Source organism: Sorex araneus, chromosome 1 (genome assembly GCF_027595985.1).
Source record: "Sorex araneus isolate mSorAra2 chromosome 1, mSorAra2.pri, whole genome shotgun sequence".
Classification (NCBI taxonomy): domain Eukaryota; kingdom Metazoa; phylum Chordata; class Mammalia; order Eulipotyphla; family Soricidae; genus Sorex; species Sorex araneus.
In genome coordinates, this window is record NC_073302.1 from 346,463,255 (window position 1) to 346,480,544 (window position 17,290).

Here is a 17,290-nt window from a genome sequence, read left to right on the forward strand (position 1 = left end):
TGCAGTACATTTATCATTAAAACCCAGGGCCAGAGACAGCTCAACAGCTGAGTGCATGCTTTACATGCAAGAAGCCTGGGTTCAATCCCTAGCACTGTATGTCCTGAATGCAGGCTAGGAGTAGCCTCCATGCACTGCCAGCTGTAGCTCAAACACCAAAAATATGAAATATTTAAAAATAAAATTCAATAATGCTTCTGCCAGTAAGTGAACAAATGTTTTATTCTTAAAAACTTCAAAAGTACAATTTTAGATTAATAGATTTATAGATTACATATCTATTTCAAAGGAAATAAAATGTATAAATGATAGTTATAACCTTTTTTAACTTTCTCAATTTTGACTTGTAGTAAGCCAAATAACATGTCTTTCATATTTTTGAGTACAATTTACATACAGTGCATTAATAAAAAAATGAGAAAAATGGTATACTAAGAATTCTTTATCATCTTTTTTAATTTCACTTAATTAATTATAGCTGAATAAAATGTAGTCCCTATATCCCTTAGTGTGTAGTTTAAAGACAAATGTTTGATTTCTATTTTCCAATTTTTTTGGTTTTGTTTTGTTTATTGGTTACACCCAGTGGTGCTTGGGAATTAATCCTGGTGGTGACTGGGCTGGGTTGTACTGGGGTCCTGCACGCTCCAATCTACTGACCACCTATCTCCCCAGGCCAAAGGCACATGTTTTCACTAGTGTTTTAGTCATTAATGGATTACAAAGATTTTAATTTGGTACCTGATATTTTTAATGACTATAATTTTCTTGCTTATATATTTTCTTTGATTTTTGGTTTTTTTTTTTTTTTGCTTTTTGGGTCACACCCAGCGATGCTCAGGGGTTACTCCTGGCTTTGCACTCAGGAATTACTCCTGGCAGTGCTTGGGGGACCATATGGGATGCCGGGGATCGAACCCGGGTCGGCCGCGTGCAAGGCAAACGCCCTACCCACTGTGCTATCGCTCCGGCCCCATTTTCTTTGATTTTTGACACTGCTTAATTTAAAGATTATCTAATGTCAGAAACTAAATGGAGTAAACTCAGAACATAAAGGGCACTAGACATGGTAGAAAATAACCAGATCCATTTCTATTAACCTGGATATAATTAAGCATTTCATTTTACTCATCAATCAAAGATTCATAAACCAAAATCCTGTATGAAAATTAGAAACTTCATGTTTCTTTCAAAGAAATGGTTAGTATTACATAAAGTATTACATAAGTGAGGAAAATAGGTATCTATATTAGACATATAACATTTATATCAAAATTAAATTAAGAAAAAATTCATCGTCACTAGCTTTGATATGCTATAAAACAATTTCAAAACTCTATACTCTCAGATTATTCTCTCTGAAACAGGGTAGAAATTAGAAAGTGAAAATGTAATGATATCTAATTTCTTTTCCAAATCTAAAATCCTACCCTTGAAAACAAAGATGTGAAGTATACAGATCCAATTATTTATAGATATTTCTCTATTTGGTTCCACATTCATAGATCCAACCAACAATGAATGTCGTCACTCTCCACACCTTCATGTTGCTTAAGGGTCAATCTTAGATAGTTCAGAAAGAAATCAGCAGCACTTTCAGTGTTTCTTTCCTTCATAGAAACCAAATCATAACTTTAATGTAGGCATATTAAAAACAATCCCACAAGGAAAGCAAGTTCGCTCAATATTTTGTAACTGCAGCTGAAGTTCCACAGCAAAATGACAAAAGGAAGCTCTTGGGATTGCTAATGACAAAGGGCTGCAGAACGTGGCCCACCCTTCTCTGTCCACAGTGACTGCCATCACCGAGTCTTCTAACTAGAAACTTAAAACCATGACAAAGAATCAGAAAGGTTCAGAAAAGCCAAAAGTCAGCAAGGTATAAGATATGAATATGGCAGGAGAAGTTTGTTTTTTTTCAGTGATTAGGTGGAATTAGGAAAGGACAAAAGTGTAATATTTGGAGATAGGTCCAGACATCATAATCTGAAGATGGGCAGCGAAGCAAGAATTTCTTATACTAGCTTCTCTCTGCATGACGACGGGAGGAGAGACTGCTCTCTGAACAAAACAAAGCATCACAAGACTGAAGTTTTCACAGCCACATAAAGAGTTAATGCTGTTAAAATGGAAAATATTAGTGGCTTGCTTGTTTGTTTCACCGGGGTTCAATGACTCAAGTCATTAAGAGTGTAGAGGCGGATCATGGTTATCACCTGAGTTGACGGGAGGGTTTCGGATAACATCAGCAATAATCTTCTGAACCTCTGGAGTCAGGCCCGCTCGCTCCGTCTGGAGTGGGTAGCCAGCTTTTCCCGCTTGGGATGAGGGCCTGCCAACTGAGATGAGGGGCAGAGTCCTGCTCTCAGTCACGCGCTTCTAGAGACAGCAATAAAATCAGCAGTGAGTTTCCAAAGGCTCTACTGCATGGTATGGAAATAAAACACACAAAACCATAAGGAAATAAATGTTGAGAAGTAAACAATGGATACAATTTTGGCTTAAATTTTCACTTCAACTATTCTTTGAAAACTATTCTTTGAAAACATTAAAGAATGCTACATATTCTGTTAATACTTATTATTTTGAATAAAACAAACTCACAAGGCATCCGTGAAAAAAATCAATCCTTTACCTTCTGTGATTAATTTAAAAACTATTAGTATCAAACAGTTGTGATTCTAAGTCTGACAGCTGCCACACCTTTGAATAAATTATATAGCAAAGTGTAACCGACTATTTCTGATATTTGAAAAACACATGGTACTTTAGATGAATGAATTCCAAGAAGTAAATACTAAATTGTTTGGTAATAATGTAAGGCTCCGCATGGATTCTATAAATAGTTATTGGGAATATTTATAGATACTTTAAATCCAATCTATTCATAAAAATAACCACAATTTAACAATGGCTATCATTTCCTAATTCATCATAAATTCATTTCATGAACCTAATATGAAGTGTGTTAAATTTAGAACAGTGTGTTAAATTTAGGACAAACACAGACATATATATATAACTTTTTTAAACAAATGATGCCCCAAGCCTATTTAAGTATTCATACTCTTTTAAACACTCAACTTTATAGTCACTCATCTCTAAATTATTTCAATATGCTTTAAATTTATTCTGAGTCTGAATCTGAGTTGTATTTGTGTGAATGTGGGCATTTTTACAGAACAGAATGCAAGCCAAATTTTCAACCTTCAAAGATTGGTCTAAAATTACTTCCATTAAATTTCTACCTTTTTCTACCAGACAGTATGCACCATGTGTGCCTAATTTCAGGGTTACTTGATACCAGGCATCAAATTACCTAAAACTAATTGTATTATTGCTCCTGATTAATTAGTCCTTAGGCATGTTTAATTTTGTGGTTAACTTGTAAGACCCCCTAAGACTCCTGGGAGGTATAGATAATTATGCCATCATATTATACGATAAAATATAACCAACAATATCAAAAGAAATAGATATATCACTCTTTACAGCCTTAAGTATGAATTTGTAATATAATACATGAAACCTATCAGAGCTACGTACTGGAATGCATTCTGTGCAGAAATTTTGGAGAATATAATCAAATTATGTACATATAAGCACATTTCCCTCTCGGAGAGCCCAGCAAGCTACCCAGAGTATTGAGCCCACGCGGCAGAGCCTGGCAAGCTACCCGTGCGTATTGGATATGCCAAAAACAGTAACAATAAGTCTCTCAATGAGAGACATTACTGGTGCCCACTCAAAGAAATTGATGAGCAAGGAGATGACAGTGACAGTGATAAGCACATTTAACATATGCATAGCTACTATTTAAATTAAAAAACTGAACTTGAGGTTCCCATTATCCTATTTCAAAAACAGCACAAAGAATTATTTGGTTACTTGTGTAATGGCTTTTGTATTAATTAAGGGATTTGACTAACTGAATGTATATCTATTAAGTTACTAAGACAAGCTACTGACTCTTTTATTTATATTAAACCTTAATCACAATAAAACCATATATCGAAGCCTACTGTATACAGGCACAGAGATCAGCCACGAAGACAGTGAGCCACATCGCCCTTTTCAATTTAGTGTCAAAGAGGGTGGAGCACAGGTCAATGAAAGTTACTAGACGCCTCATTCTGTTCTTATTCCATTAAGATAACTCTCCATTCTGTATGTTTAAAAACCCCAAAAGCCTCATGGATTTATAGCAGAACAATTAAGAAACATCAGGCTTAGCCATTTTTCACAGTTAACACATTTTGTCCAAAGATCATTATGAAGTTTAAAATAGAAATGTATAGAATGAAAAAAGCAAGTTTGTTGCTTTTTAAAACATTCCTAGGGGCCAGAGTGGCAGGGCTCTTGCCATGCATGTGGACCAGCCACATTCGATCTCAGGCATCCCTAGGGTGCCCTGAGCACCACAAGGAGTAATTCCTCAGTGCATCACCCAATGTGGCCCCAAAACAAACCAAATGCAACCAACACTTTTCTAGCTCCTTGGACAGTCTTCCAGAGATCAGTCTACGCATCTTTGTACAGGATACTCAAATATCTAAGCCTGCTCAGAATATATGTGTTTGCCATTCACCCTGCTCTACAATTTCCGATTACATTTAGGCAATCTTGGCGATTACTTATTATTGGGACACATATTCATAGTTCTTAATTATTAATCTTCACCATATCACTGTACCACTGTCATCCTGTTGTTCATTGATTTGCTCGAGGGGGCGTCAGTAATGTCTCCATTCGTCCCAGCCCTGAGACTTTAGCAGCCTCTCCTTACTCATCCTTCCAAATAGTGCTGTATTGGAGGCTCTTTCAGGGTCAGAGGAATGAGACCCAGCATTATTACTGTACTTGGCATAGCAAATATGTCATGGGGAGCTTGCCAGACTCTGCCGTGCAATTATTAATTTTATTTTTATTAATTATTAACTTATTTGTCAGACTTCATCAAAAGCTGAATGAATGGTTTGAGGCTCTTTGTATTCCTGGAGTGAGCAAATACCACTGGGCTACACTAGCATGCAACAGGGACGAATGGAGACGTTCTTGGCACCCGTTCGAGCAAATAGAAGATCAATGGGATGACAAGTGATACAAGTAAACTTATTTTTAATTCATGATTGAAATAATATAATAATTACAAATAAATATACTTCGGTAATACATGAAGTATAAATAGAACATGGTATGCATAAAACCCTATCACTAGCAGTATTGAGTAATGGTGCCCAAGACTAAAATCTTTCTAAAATAATAATTATGCAAAAAATAAATAATACTTGTACAATTAAAAGAAATTTTTCCTAAGATATAGCTATAATATTCAAAAGTTAATAAACACATTTAAGTTAAATATTCCCTCCCTCTAGAAAGTGACATTTACCAAAGTCATCTTCTCTAGCTGGAATAAAGAGTCTGTGCTGGACACGGACGGTGATAGTGAACAAGCTTCCTTTGCCCCCAGTCTGTTGTTCAGTCCTTCCTGAGGTTCTGTACTTGAAAAGATGTCTGTCTAGAAAGTTTTAAACATAACGCAGATGATCAGTAAAATTCATTTAAAGGTATAATGTCTATATGATTACTAGGAATTGGAAAAAATACAATTAAAGCCTCTTGATAGTCAGAAATGCTTTTTTCAAAATATACATTGACTTTAAAAGGTAAGATATGACTAGAAGGAATAAGACTTCAGTAAAATACAGCTATAGGATTAAAAATTTCTAAGTCCCCTTTTGCTAATAAGAGGGAAGAAAATAAAGAGTGACATGACGCAGCTCTAAATTTGTTATCTAGTCCTCTGGAAGAGTTAAAGAATAAATTATTAATATTCAAATCAAGGTACCTACCCTTTCTGCTAATGTCATAAGGAAATATATTACTACTTAAAAAATTGTTTTTAATTTTTGGGTCACAATGGCAGTAGCTGGGAGCTATTCCTGGCTCTGGGCTCAGGAGTGCCCCTGGTGGTGCCCCCGTGACCCGGTGTCTAGGGTCAGCAGGAGCTGATCTATGGAAGGAAAGCGCCTTACCTCCTGGACTGTGTCTCTCCAACTTCCAGACAGGATTCATTTAAAAAGATACATATAAGTTGTGGCCCTACACTTGAAGTACTCCATAAATTCTTAAATATGATTCCTTAAGAGATGTTTAAAACAAAAAAAAAAGTATTTTTTAAAAAGCCCATGATCATTTTGAAATAACTTTAAAGTATTTTTTAAAAAGCCCATGATCATTTTGAAATAACTGTACCATGTATGATTCTAAAAATATATGAACAGGTTGCCTCCAAAATGCCAACTCTACTCTCTAAAACCCAAGAAACAATAACTTAAAAATACTAAATCCAGGACTGGAGTGATAGCACAGTGGGTAGGGTGTTTGTCTTGCACTCGGCTCACCCAGGTTCGATTCCCAGCATCCCATATGGTCCCCTGAGCACCACCAGGGGTAATTTCTGAGTGCAGAGCTAGGAGTAACCCCTGTGCATCGCCGGTGTGACCCAAAAAAGAAAAAGGAAAAAAAAACTAAATCCAAAAGAAAGAGATTCTCTGTAAACCACACTCATCCACTTCCACCCTAAGCAAAAGGTGAGTAGGTTAGTTCCCAGTTCCCATATTGCAATTCAGCAAACAGACAAATCAAACAGAAAGCTAAGGCTTCCAGGCTGTCTTTAGGAAATGTTAAAAAAGAGAAACATTTTTGATTTAAAAATGGAGCTGCTGGTTGGTCTGAAGGAGAGGGAGAGAAACAGACACGAATGATCTTTCTCCTACATGGGATCTAAAGAACTCGTCACAGTGAAACAGCACAGGCCAAGGAGAGACCCTGAGAAGGGTCTTCAGCAGGAAGCATGCCCTTTTGGGGACACGGACGGGGGTGGCTATGAGGAGAGAAAATGCAACAGTGGTGTAGGGAAGCTTTCAAGCTGGGGAGGAGCTCAAAGAAGGTAAAGTGCTACATATGAAAAACACTGTGAACTACAGAGCCAAAGGTTAATAAAAAGAAAAAACCTGCAATAAATAGGCTCAAAAATAAAAACAGAAATTTATGCACCTGGATCAGTTTTATATAGGCAAATATACTAAGAACACGAAATCCCCAATCCTAGGATTACTTTACTGGAATTAGCTTTTGTATTAATGTGCAGAGCTCCAATATTTTTGCATATGCAAAATAAAATTATAGAAATTTTAGAAAAGATTCTGCCTTGGGTCATATAATTCAAATTATAAAATTATCACGGAATCACTGTATCACTGTCATCCCGTTGTTCATCAATTTACTAGAGCAGACACCAGTAATGTCTCCATTCGTCCCAGTCCTGAGATTTTAGAAGCCTCTCCTTAGCCGTTTTTTCCCAATGATTAGAGGCTCTTTTCAGGGTCAGGGGAATGAGACCTGTTATTGTTACTGTATTTAGCATATCGAAAACGCCACTGGGAGCTTGCCAGGCTCTTCCTTATAAAATTAAGTGGTATATTAAAAAAAAAACCCACTTATTTCTATTCCTTATCAGGCAGTAAAATAATATTCAATAATATTCAATATCATTTTTATTAAAATCTTCAAATGACAAGATATGAAAATAAAATGTAAATTTCTATCAAAATGATACCTATACATTCATAAGACTAATTATTTAGTATCTATTACAGGTTTCAATATTAACTACAGTATGTTACTGTACTTAAAGTTTTCTATCTTTATAAACTTTTCAAAGTAGATGTCAACTTGAATCTATCTTTGGAGGAAGAGATGGGCTTAAAGTTAAGCATCAAAATTTTCATTATATGTGTTTCTAGAAAGGATTTAAATATTTTAAATGAGAAAATCACTTTATCACTGTCACTATCATCCTGTTGCTCATCAATTTGCTCAAGTGGGCACCAGTAACGTCTCCATTGTGAGACTTGTTACTGTTTCTGGCATATCGAATACACCACGGGGAGCTTGCCAGGCTCTGCCGTTCAGGCGAGATACTCTCGGTAGCTTGCCGGGCTCTCCAAGAAGGATGGAGGAATGAGAAAATATTTTTCTTAAATGATCAGCTTAATGAGTTTTAATATTCATGCCCTCACAGTTTTTGATTTATATTATGACAGTATTAAGTTTTACTTCAAATTTTCAAGTAAACATATTAAAAGGATAATACTGGCTTAAAAAATATTAGAGTATATTTATTCAGTAATATTCTTGACCTGCATTGTCCAGTATAATTCCTCAAAACAGGAATCAACATTTTCTCTAAGTTTGAAAAGGTTTTATACCTATTCTTTGGAGTACTTTTGCCTGATTTCAATTTCCTTTCTTGAAAAAGGAGTAGGAGGGAAAGTGAATTCATTATTAAATAATAGCATTAATTCATAAAAAAGATAACACCCTTGGGGCTAGAGCGATAGCACATCGGGTAGGGCATTTGCCTTGCACGCGGCCAACCCAGGTTCGATTCTCAGCATCCCATATGGTCCTCCAGCACCGCCAGGGGTAACAGGGGGACAGTGGGCAGGGAATGGACTTGAGTGGTGGGAAATGCACACTTGTGGAGGGACAGGTGTTGGGATACTGTATAACTGAAACCTGATCATGAGCAATATTCCTCATACTCGCTCTACTTTTGGGCATTATGGCTTGCAACACAGACACTGAGTGGGCACCATGTTTTTTTTTTTTTAAAAAAAAAAAAATTTTTTTAAAAGAACTAAACCTAAATGATCCTTATATAAAGGCTCACTTAAAATAGAGGGTATGATGAAAATGTGATGATGATTGAAGGGAACATGAAATAACATGCTTTATTTAAAAAAAAAAAATCATGGTTGAAGGGGAAAGTTGTTAGCCAACAGTAAGGGAAACAAGGTAGCCGGGCCGCTTACAGAGAGACAGCAGGAAAAATGCTGCTTTCATTTATATCTAACTTTGACGGTAGCACTGTAGCACTGTCATCCTGTTGTTCATCGATTTGCTCGAGTGTTCCTCTTGGAGAGCCCGGCAAGCTACCGAGAGTATCCTGCCCAGACAGCAGAGCCTGGTGAGCTCCCCATGGCCTGTTCGATATGCCAAAAACAGTAACAAGTCTCACAACTTTGAAGGTACAAGAACTAGCCAATCAAAACTACAGTATTGTTGGGAGAGACAGGACGAGAGCTAAAGTACTTGCTGTGCACATTACCAACCCAGTTTCTTCCTGGAACCACACATGGTTCCCCAAGCACCACCAGGAGGAAGCCCTGAGTTATGCAAGGTGTGACTCCAGAACAAAGTAAAATGCAGTGTTTAAATTAAACAATTCTAACAAAGTAGAAAGATATGAGGAGTCTAGTCCCCCACTTTTGTACATACATTGTGAAATGTAACTACTCTGTTTTTATACTCTGTTTTTATGAGACATAACCTGAATTCATCTTCTAAGTAGCCATAGTGGAAAGAAAGTGTTTTCTTCTTCTTCTTTTTTTTGGGGGGGGCGGGGGGGTGGGGGCTGGGGGTTTGGGGGCTGCCTACACCTGGTAGTGCTCAGGAATCACACCTGGTGGGGTCCATGGGGAACCATATGGAGTGCTGGGGACTGAGTCCAGCTTAGCTGCATGCAAGGCAAACATGCTACCCGCAGTCCTATCACTCCAAGTCTAAATACTTTTCATGGGTGCTTTTGACATGGTCAAAAGGGGGATTTTTTTTCTCCAAATTCCTGCAATCCAGTGTACTTTACCTGAATAGTATTTGATTGACAGAAATCTCTGATAACTTCCAAGAGAGGGGCCAACATGGTAGATTTGCCTTCAGAAACCCCATCAATCCTCTTCACATTTTCAACAGTAGTAGGTCTGTCATTGAAAAAAAAAAAGTCAAGAAAGCTAAGAAATCATCTCAGGGACATAGCTTCATATTGATGTTCAGTAAACATTTTTTCTAATAGCCCCAAAACAACGTACAATACAGGTTATATTATTGTTATAGATCAGAAAAAAAAAACTATGATGCTCTGATAGTAACTGAGAGAAATAAGAACACTCAAAAAGAAATCCCATTCACTACCTATAAAGTATTTACCTACACGAGTTAAACCTCACTAACTTAGGCTTTTAACTCATTACTTTTATGGGGTGTGAGTGTTTGTTGGGACTGAATCCAGGGCCTCATACATGTGAAGCTGACCTTCTACCATGGAGATATGTCTCTGCCCCACCTCTGAGGTTTCTTACAATGTCAATTCCCTGAGACTTCATGATATCCTTTTTCTTAGAAACTACCAATCTAATGATCATTTCAATTCCTCTCAATGTGTATTTTAGACAACAAAGTATGGTGTAAAACTTTTCTTTTTGGTTTTGGGGCCACGCCTGGTGGTGCTCAGGGGTCACACCTTGCAGGGATGAGGGTGGGAGGGAACAGCATGAAGTACTGATCACCTGCAAGGCAAGAGGTTTAACTCCTGGACTTTCTCCCAAACCCCCCCATATTGGTTCTAGGGTCATACATACGCCAAGGTGCTTGGGGGCTACTCTGGGTTCAGTGGCTGCTCCACTGGTGCTCAGGAAGCCGTCAAGCACTGTGTATCAAACCCGGCATTCCTGCTTATAAAACATGCACCCCAGCATATCATCTCCCCAGCCTTAGGAAAAAAAAATTGGGGCAGGGGATCACATTCAGTGGTGCTCAGAAGATACTCCCTGTGTTCAGGGACCATGAAGTGCCAAGGGTCTAGCCTCATACATGTGAAGCATGCACTCAAGCCCACTGAACTATCAATCCAGTCCCAAATTAATTTTTTAATGAAATATTTGCTGCAAGATATATGCTCAAATGTTATTAGATTTAGGAAACTCTGTCCTAGTATCTCCTGTGGTCAAAGAGAGGAGGTCACAGTCTTGTCTTGAACACGACAAACTGGGTTTGACCCCCAGTACCACATATGGTTCCCAAGCACTCTCAGGAGTGATTCCTGAGCATGGAGTCAGGGACAAGCGCTCAGCACAGCTGGATGTGGCCTCAAAACAAACAAACAAACAATCTTTTGAATAAATTTAGTGATAGAAACCACTTCCTGAAAAGAAACAGAGAAGACAAATAGAACCAATATAACCACCAGCCAATTAGTCTTTGAAAATAACATCTTTATATTTATTAACCATTCAGTATTTATTAGGCAGTGTAAAAAGTGCTTTGGAAGACACAGAGATGAGGAACAAAATATCTTTAGCCACAGAATATTAAATCTAGAAACTCTAACACATGTATACCAATAATAAGGAGGAAAAAGAAAATACTGTTTGACAAATGCCATCCTTGGAATTTTAAAGATCTTTAATAATATTCCATAGGGAAGAACTGACTTACTGATATGAAACAAGATTCCAAAATGTAGCAGTATAACAAAAATCCTTAAGGATTTCCTAACAAGAATTTGGGACAATCAAGGAAACTGCAAAACAGAAATAACACTGAAAGAAAGTACATGGAAGTTGAAAAGGGATATTCAGTATGTGGTAAGTAATCTAGGTAACTCTAACCTTTCAAAATTTAGTGAATTGTATAGAAAAAAAAACTTTAGGTCTATGAACTAAAGGTCTTGAATTGTCAGGTTTAAAAAGACTGGGAAATTACTTAAGCAGAAGTACAATATGATAAAGTAAAGCTAATCTGCCACCTACATGTCAGATGGAAAAGAGAAAGGAATGGGAAAAAAAAAACACAGTGAAGAAACATTTGACTATTTGACTTTTGGCAATAGTCAAAGGGTAATGATCTGACAACAGTGTATCTCTAAGGAAAGTGAGAAAGGTCCTAAAAGACACACAAGAACATTTAACCCCAAAAACCATGACAATAAGAGGAAGATGAAGATACATACACAAAAGTAAAAATAATAGTAGTTTTAAACCTACATGAATGGGAACAAAACTTAAAAAATTATAAGAGTTCAGTTTTTGCATAAAATACACATACTGGTTTTCATGAATCCTGGACTGGATTATATACACTCTGGATATGAATCCTGAAAACATGCAGTTTTTATTCATGCAGAAATTCAAGCTCAGAAAAGAGATTTGAGATATACCTCAACTAAGCTGACAGCTGAAGTCAGTCATTCTATCACACAGTAAAAAACTTCACAGGGGTGGGGGGATAGTACAGTGGTTTGGGCACTTGCCCTGCATGCGGCCAACCTGGATTTGATCCCTGGGACCCCAGGCTGTCCCCTGAATCCTTCAGTGAGCCCAGAGCCAGAAGTAAGCTCTGAGCAATGCCAAGTGTGACCCAAAAGACAAAAAAACAAAACAAACAAAAGAATGTATGTTAGTGTTATTTGCAAATAAAACATGTCCAAATAGATGACTTACCTCATTTTGGCCATATCCAGCAATATCTTATTTGTTGCCAGAATGGCTGGGGGAACATTCATTTTACTGGCATGTTTCTGCCTGGCTTCTACTAATTTGCAATATAACACAGTCTGAACCAAAAAAAGAATAAAAGCAAAGATTAACAATTCAGCATTTTCAGATGTGCTTAAGAAAACCAAGTCCATTATTTTTTTGAGCTTCAATACAACATTCTCTCAGGATAAAAATAGACACTAACTCAGACTCTCAACTAAAGAATAACTGTAAAAGGACTGGCAGCACAGGCTGACCGTCATACCCGGGGCACCCCAGAGCGGGGCAGGTGAGTCTCCCCACTTGCCCCACAGAGCCCTGGCAACGAGAACCTCCAGAACCCGACTGCCACCATGCTCATGGCTGATCGCCAAGGCTTGGACAAGCCTCATCCATGAGTGGATCTGTTGAAAGACTCAGCTACACCGGTTTTGTGGCCGAAATCTCCAGGCTCTCAGAGTCGGGGATGGGCTCTCTCCCCACCAACATTCTTCACTGTGGTCACACACACAGACTGCCTCTGGCGCCATATAAGCTCATTACCAGGCCAGGGTCCAGAGACACACAAATAAATCTTGGAAGAGAGAAACAAGCTGCAGAGATGCCTCCAGACCCCAAAGTCACTATCCAGTTAAAAATGTTACTCCAGTTTATCACCCAATACAAAAATCTAGAATTCCTGGACACCTCATCCCCTACACGACTGATGTGCCAGGAGTAGCACACAATGGATAGGATGTGATGTAGAGGCAACCGATCTCGATTAAAAAATTAGTAGCACACAAGATTCAGCCTGTAACAACGTATTAGTAATCTCTTATACAGGGCTCAATGGCTCCATGGTGAGTTCCAAAAATCTTCACTTACTTCCTTCTAAGAAAACCTCTTTTGATCATTTTTAGAGAATTATTCATAACAAGCAATACAAAATAAATTATTTAGGACCTGCCTGCTATTGGGGCAGATTTGGGTGGTGGTTGGGAAAATTGGAAATAATAGTGGTGGGAAGGTGTAATCATGGTGGGATTGGTTTTGGAATATTGAATGTAATAAATCATTGTGAACTTTATAAAATAAAATTAATTTAAAAAATACTGGCAACAGAGTACAGAAGACAAAGCATGTAGATGCTATGGTAACCATAACCTTGGTTCAAATCCCAGGTACCATATGGTACCCTGAGCACCACCCAGGGTCATGCCTGAACAGAGTCAGGAACAGCCCTCAAACACTGCTAGGTATGACCCAACCTCACCCCCCTCCCCCACCTCAACCACATACTGGCTAAATAAGTGTAAGCAAGCATCAAACCCTAACTATCCTTCCATAGAACAAGGCCACTTTACAAAACCCTTACCTGAGTCTCCTGCTCTTGAGCTGAGATCACGCATTCTGAAGATCTGGAAGACTTCCCCAATGACGCCACCATGAGGCTAAATTTTTAACAGAAAACAGATAATGGAAGCATTTTTTCCCTCCTGGTTCACTATTCGTGTCACCCTGACAAATAAGAATATCTTAACAAAAGTGATCATTAACATTTAGTCTTCACAATGCCAGTAAGGCAATTTGGTGTTTACTTATAGCTTACTTCTGAACAATTTGGATCAGATATGGCTATTCTGAAGATGGAATGTTTAGAATTTTTTTCCCTTTGCGGTCCACCCTATAGTATTTGGGGGTGCTTCTGGCAAGATGCAAGGGGAACCATGTGATGGTGAGATTGAGCCCAGGCCTCCCAAATGCTAAGCAAGCACTTAACCACTGCTGGGTCACCCCCTGCTGCTCACAGGAAAAGTCTCAGCTGCAACTGTAGTTCATCCCAAAGTGGTGCTGACTCAGAGCAGCACAGGTACAACCCTCTCCCTTAGCTAAATGCTTTGGGGAAAGTAATTCAGTATCTGTACTGAAGAACATGTTTGCTGTTGCTGGGGGACTACATCTGGTGATACTGATGGGGCAAGGGGACACTTGGGGCCAACACTTGGCTTTCAGCAGGGCCATTTGGTGGCAGCAATCAAGCCTGTAGTCTCACACAGAATCTACAAAGCATGAATTCTGCCACTTACGCCACATCCCCAGTCCAAGGGGTTCAACGTTTTCTTAAAAACAAGAGGGATACATCTAAGATTTACAATCTAAGGATTTTTATCCCTAAGATAGTCTAATTTTGGGTTCCTGAGGAATAACTCACGGGGTGAATTATTCACAATTTTCTCCAAAATTCTGGGATTAAGGCAATAGTACTGCAGGCAGGGCACCTGCCTGGCACAACAATCACTGAGCTAGAGCCAGAGTAATCCCTGAACACCACAGGTGTGGACCAAAATAAAAACTACTTCTGGAACTCTATAGAGTATGCCATCTGCAAATGGTTGCTTAAAATATTTTTCAAAGAAATTTTAGTATCATTTATACTGACAAAATTCTGGATAATATACCACTGAAGCAAAAATTTATGAGGGAAACACTTTAAATGTTATACCTATAAATGCTAATTTAAGTACAGAGAAATTCAAAATAAATATAATGAATATCACCAGAGGTAAGTGGAAATACTTGTAACCATGAAACAAGAACAGATTGTCATGCATTATTAAAGACCTTCCATAATCCTAAACATTCTTCACACACAAGTCAAATATGCAACTTAAAAGAGCAATCTGTGTATTACCTTTATTCCCTACCATCATTAATCTACCATTTTATACTGCCATAAAGACTCTTATAAAGCAAAAATATGTATTTCTTACATAATTAGTACTTAGACATTAAAGATCTACAAAACTACTTGAAAGCCAACTCAGCTATTAGTTGTTGCTTTTAAATGAATAAACTTCTTAGCCCTTGGTCTCTTCAATAGCAAACAGCAGTAAATAATAGTTAATTACAGATAAATAGGCTATCTGTAAAATGCTTACTATTTGGCATAGTCAGGTGGACAAATATACCCAATAATGAAGTTAGCAAAGTAACATTAATACTACTACTTTATACAACTGCTTTAATAATTTTAACACTGAAGGCTTGTGCTTTCGCTTTTGTTTCCTATTTTGTTTCTTCCTCACCCGAGATCCCCTGACAGGGGGGCTGACAGGACCATTCTAGCACATACAGAGGCACGGGTAAACCCACGGCCTCACTTGCCCTGAGCAGTTCTTAAAGTCATGAGTCAGGAGACTAAAGAGATGGTGCAGGGGCCAAGGCTCTTGCCTTTCAGGTGGTTCACCCTGGTTCAATCCCGGCACCAGAGACGCTCTCCTGAGCACTACCAGGAATGACTCCTATGCACAGTCAGAAAAAGTCCCTAAGCACCGCTGGGTATAGCCACAAACCCAGAATGTAAAGAAATAAAGTCACGGAACCATTTTCTTGAACCTTCCAGGCGATGCTCACAGAGTCTGGGGCTACACCCCCCAGACCGAGTCAGCCTACCAGCCAGATGGTTTAACACTGGGGCGAGTGGTAATGGCTGGTTGCCAGGGCCACCTCACAGAGCCTGGGTGCTTTCAGAGCTACACAAGGGGCCCATGTATTGCTGGGAACAGAACCAGGGTCCCTGAGCATGCTCTGCCCCCTGTGCTCTCTTCCCAGCCACTGGGGCCCTTTCTGCCAAAGGGTCCTTAGAAGCAGAGCAGTGAAGATTGCCTCAGCGCAGCATCAGGGTGTGAACTAATGGCCCTGCACTTGCTGGCAAGTGTTTTAAGCCCCTGTGGCTATTTCTGTTTTTCACTGAGGTAACACTGGCTTATAAGACATGTTTTCAAGTGTATAATTTCACACCTCTTCAAAATGCATGTGACCATAGCACACCCACCTCTACCTCCCAAGACAACTCAGCCCTTCCCACTTCAGTTCCCTGATGTCCTTCTCTTAGGCAACCTCATTTCTTCCACAGAGCCTTGAAGGATTTGCTTCTGCTGGGCTTTGTCTATTCCCCTGCCTTGTTTCTTTATGAGTGGAATCATTTGGTAAATGTTTAGAAACTCAAACTTAAACCTTCATTTCTTGACATCAATGAAATGACCCGACAACTTTTAAAAATTTTTTGAAAAGTAGAAAAAAATGATAAAGCAAGTATAGAAAATTAAAATACTGAACTCTGTACCTTTTTTTAGGACTGTTATTCCCAGAAGACACCTTATCAAATGTTTTGTAAGAATAAACCTTCTCCAAGTTAGACTGTTTTTAAACATACAAAAAAAAATATTATACAAAAGCTGACATATATTTTCTTCTGACTTAACCAAATCAAATAAATTACCTGGCAATAAGCTCTTAAATAATCGATTTCTAGTATCTTAAAGGTCATTAGAAATATAACCCAATGTAGTATCCCTCCCAAATCTATAAAGAATATATGACCATAAGAATGCACTGAGACAACGAAAGCCAAAGTTAAAATATAATTCAATTATTTTCTGCATACTTTAATAAAGCAGAAAAAAAGTTTACCAGAAAGTTTAATTCAGTACATTTGTCCTTTACCCCACTGTTCTAGTTAGCTTGTGAGTAATATTTTAATCTACAATAGTTAATAAAGATGGCAATGCTAAGCATTAGTGTCTGTGTATGCATACATTTGTTTACTGTGTGTGTGGAGATATAAAACAGACACATACACACATAACTTTAATGAAAACAGTAATGAGGCTTATTTTTCTTATCAACTATAAAGATTATAACATGTAAACCAAATCGTTTTTAATAAATTCTTAAAGAATCATAGTAAGTTACCTCCTCAAATACTTCTGTTCTATTAACCCCAGAAATTATGCACCGCAAACTGAATACCATCCTAACACCTTTTTCTCTAAATTTTACGTTTTTCTATATATAGAATTTTCCTCTTTAACTGAAGGGAAATTAAAATCTAATATTTTTAAACAGGAACTGCATCAGTAAAG

The 17,290-nt window shown here is 38.1% G+C and overlaps 1 protein-coding gene across 1 annotated transcript in view; it reads right to left on the reverse strand.

The window, feature by feature from the left end:
- WRN (WRN RecQ like helicase) overlaps nucleotides 1–17,290 on the reverse strand; it is a 196,331-nt gene that overhangs the window by 21,456 nt on the left and 157,585 nt on the right. Inside the window, exons 29-34 of the mRNA XM_055134049.1 lie at nucleotides 16,492–16,565; nucleotides 13,741–13,816; nucleotides 12,348–12,460; nucleotides 9,716–9,830; nucleotides 5,393–5,521; nucleotides 2,217–2,379 (exon numbers count right to left, since the gene is read on the reverse strand). Of these exons, the coding sequence (XP_054990024.1) occupies nucleotides 2,217–2,379; nucleotides 5,393–5,521; nucleotides 9,716–9,830; nucleotides 12,348–12,460; nucleotides 13,741–13,816; nucleotides 16,492–16,565 (670 nt within the window). The remainder of the gene's footprint in view (nucleotides 1–2,216; nucleotides 2,380–5,392; nucleotides 5,522–9,715; nucleotides 9,831–12,347; nucleotides 12,461–13,740; nucleotides 13,817–16,491; nucleotides 16,566–17,290) is intronic.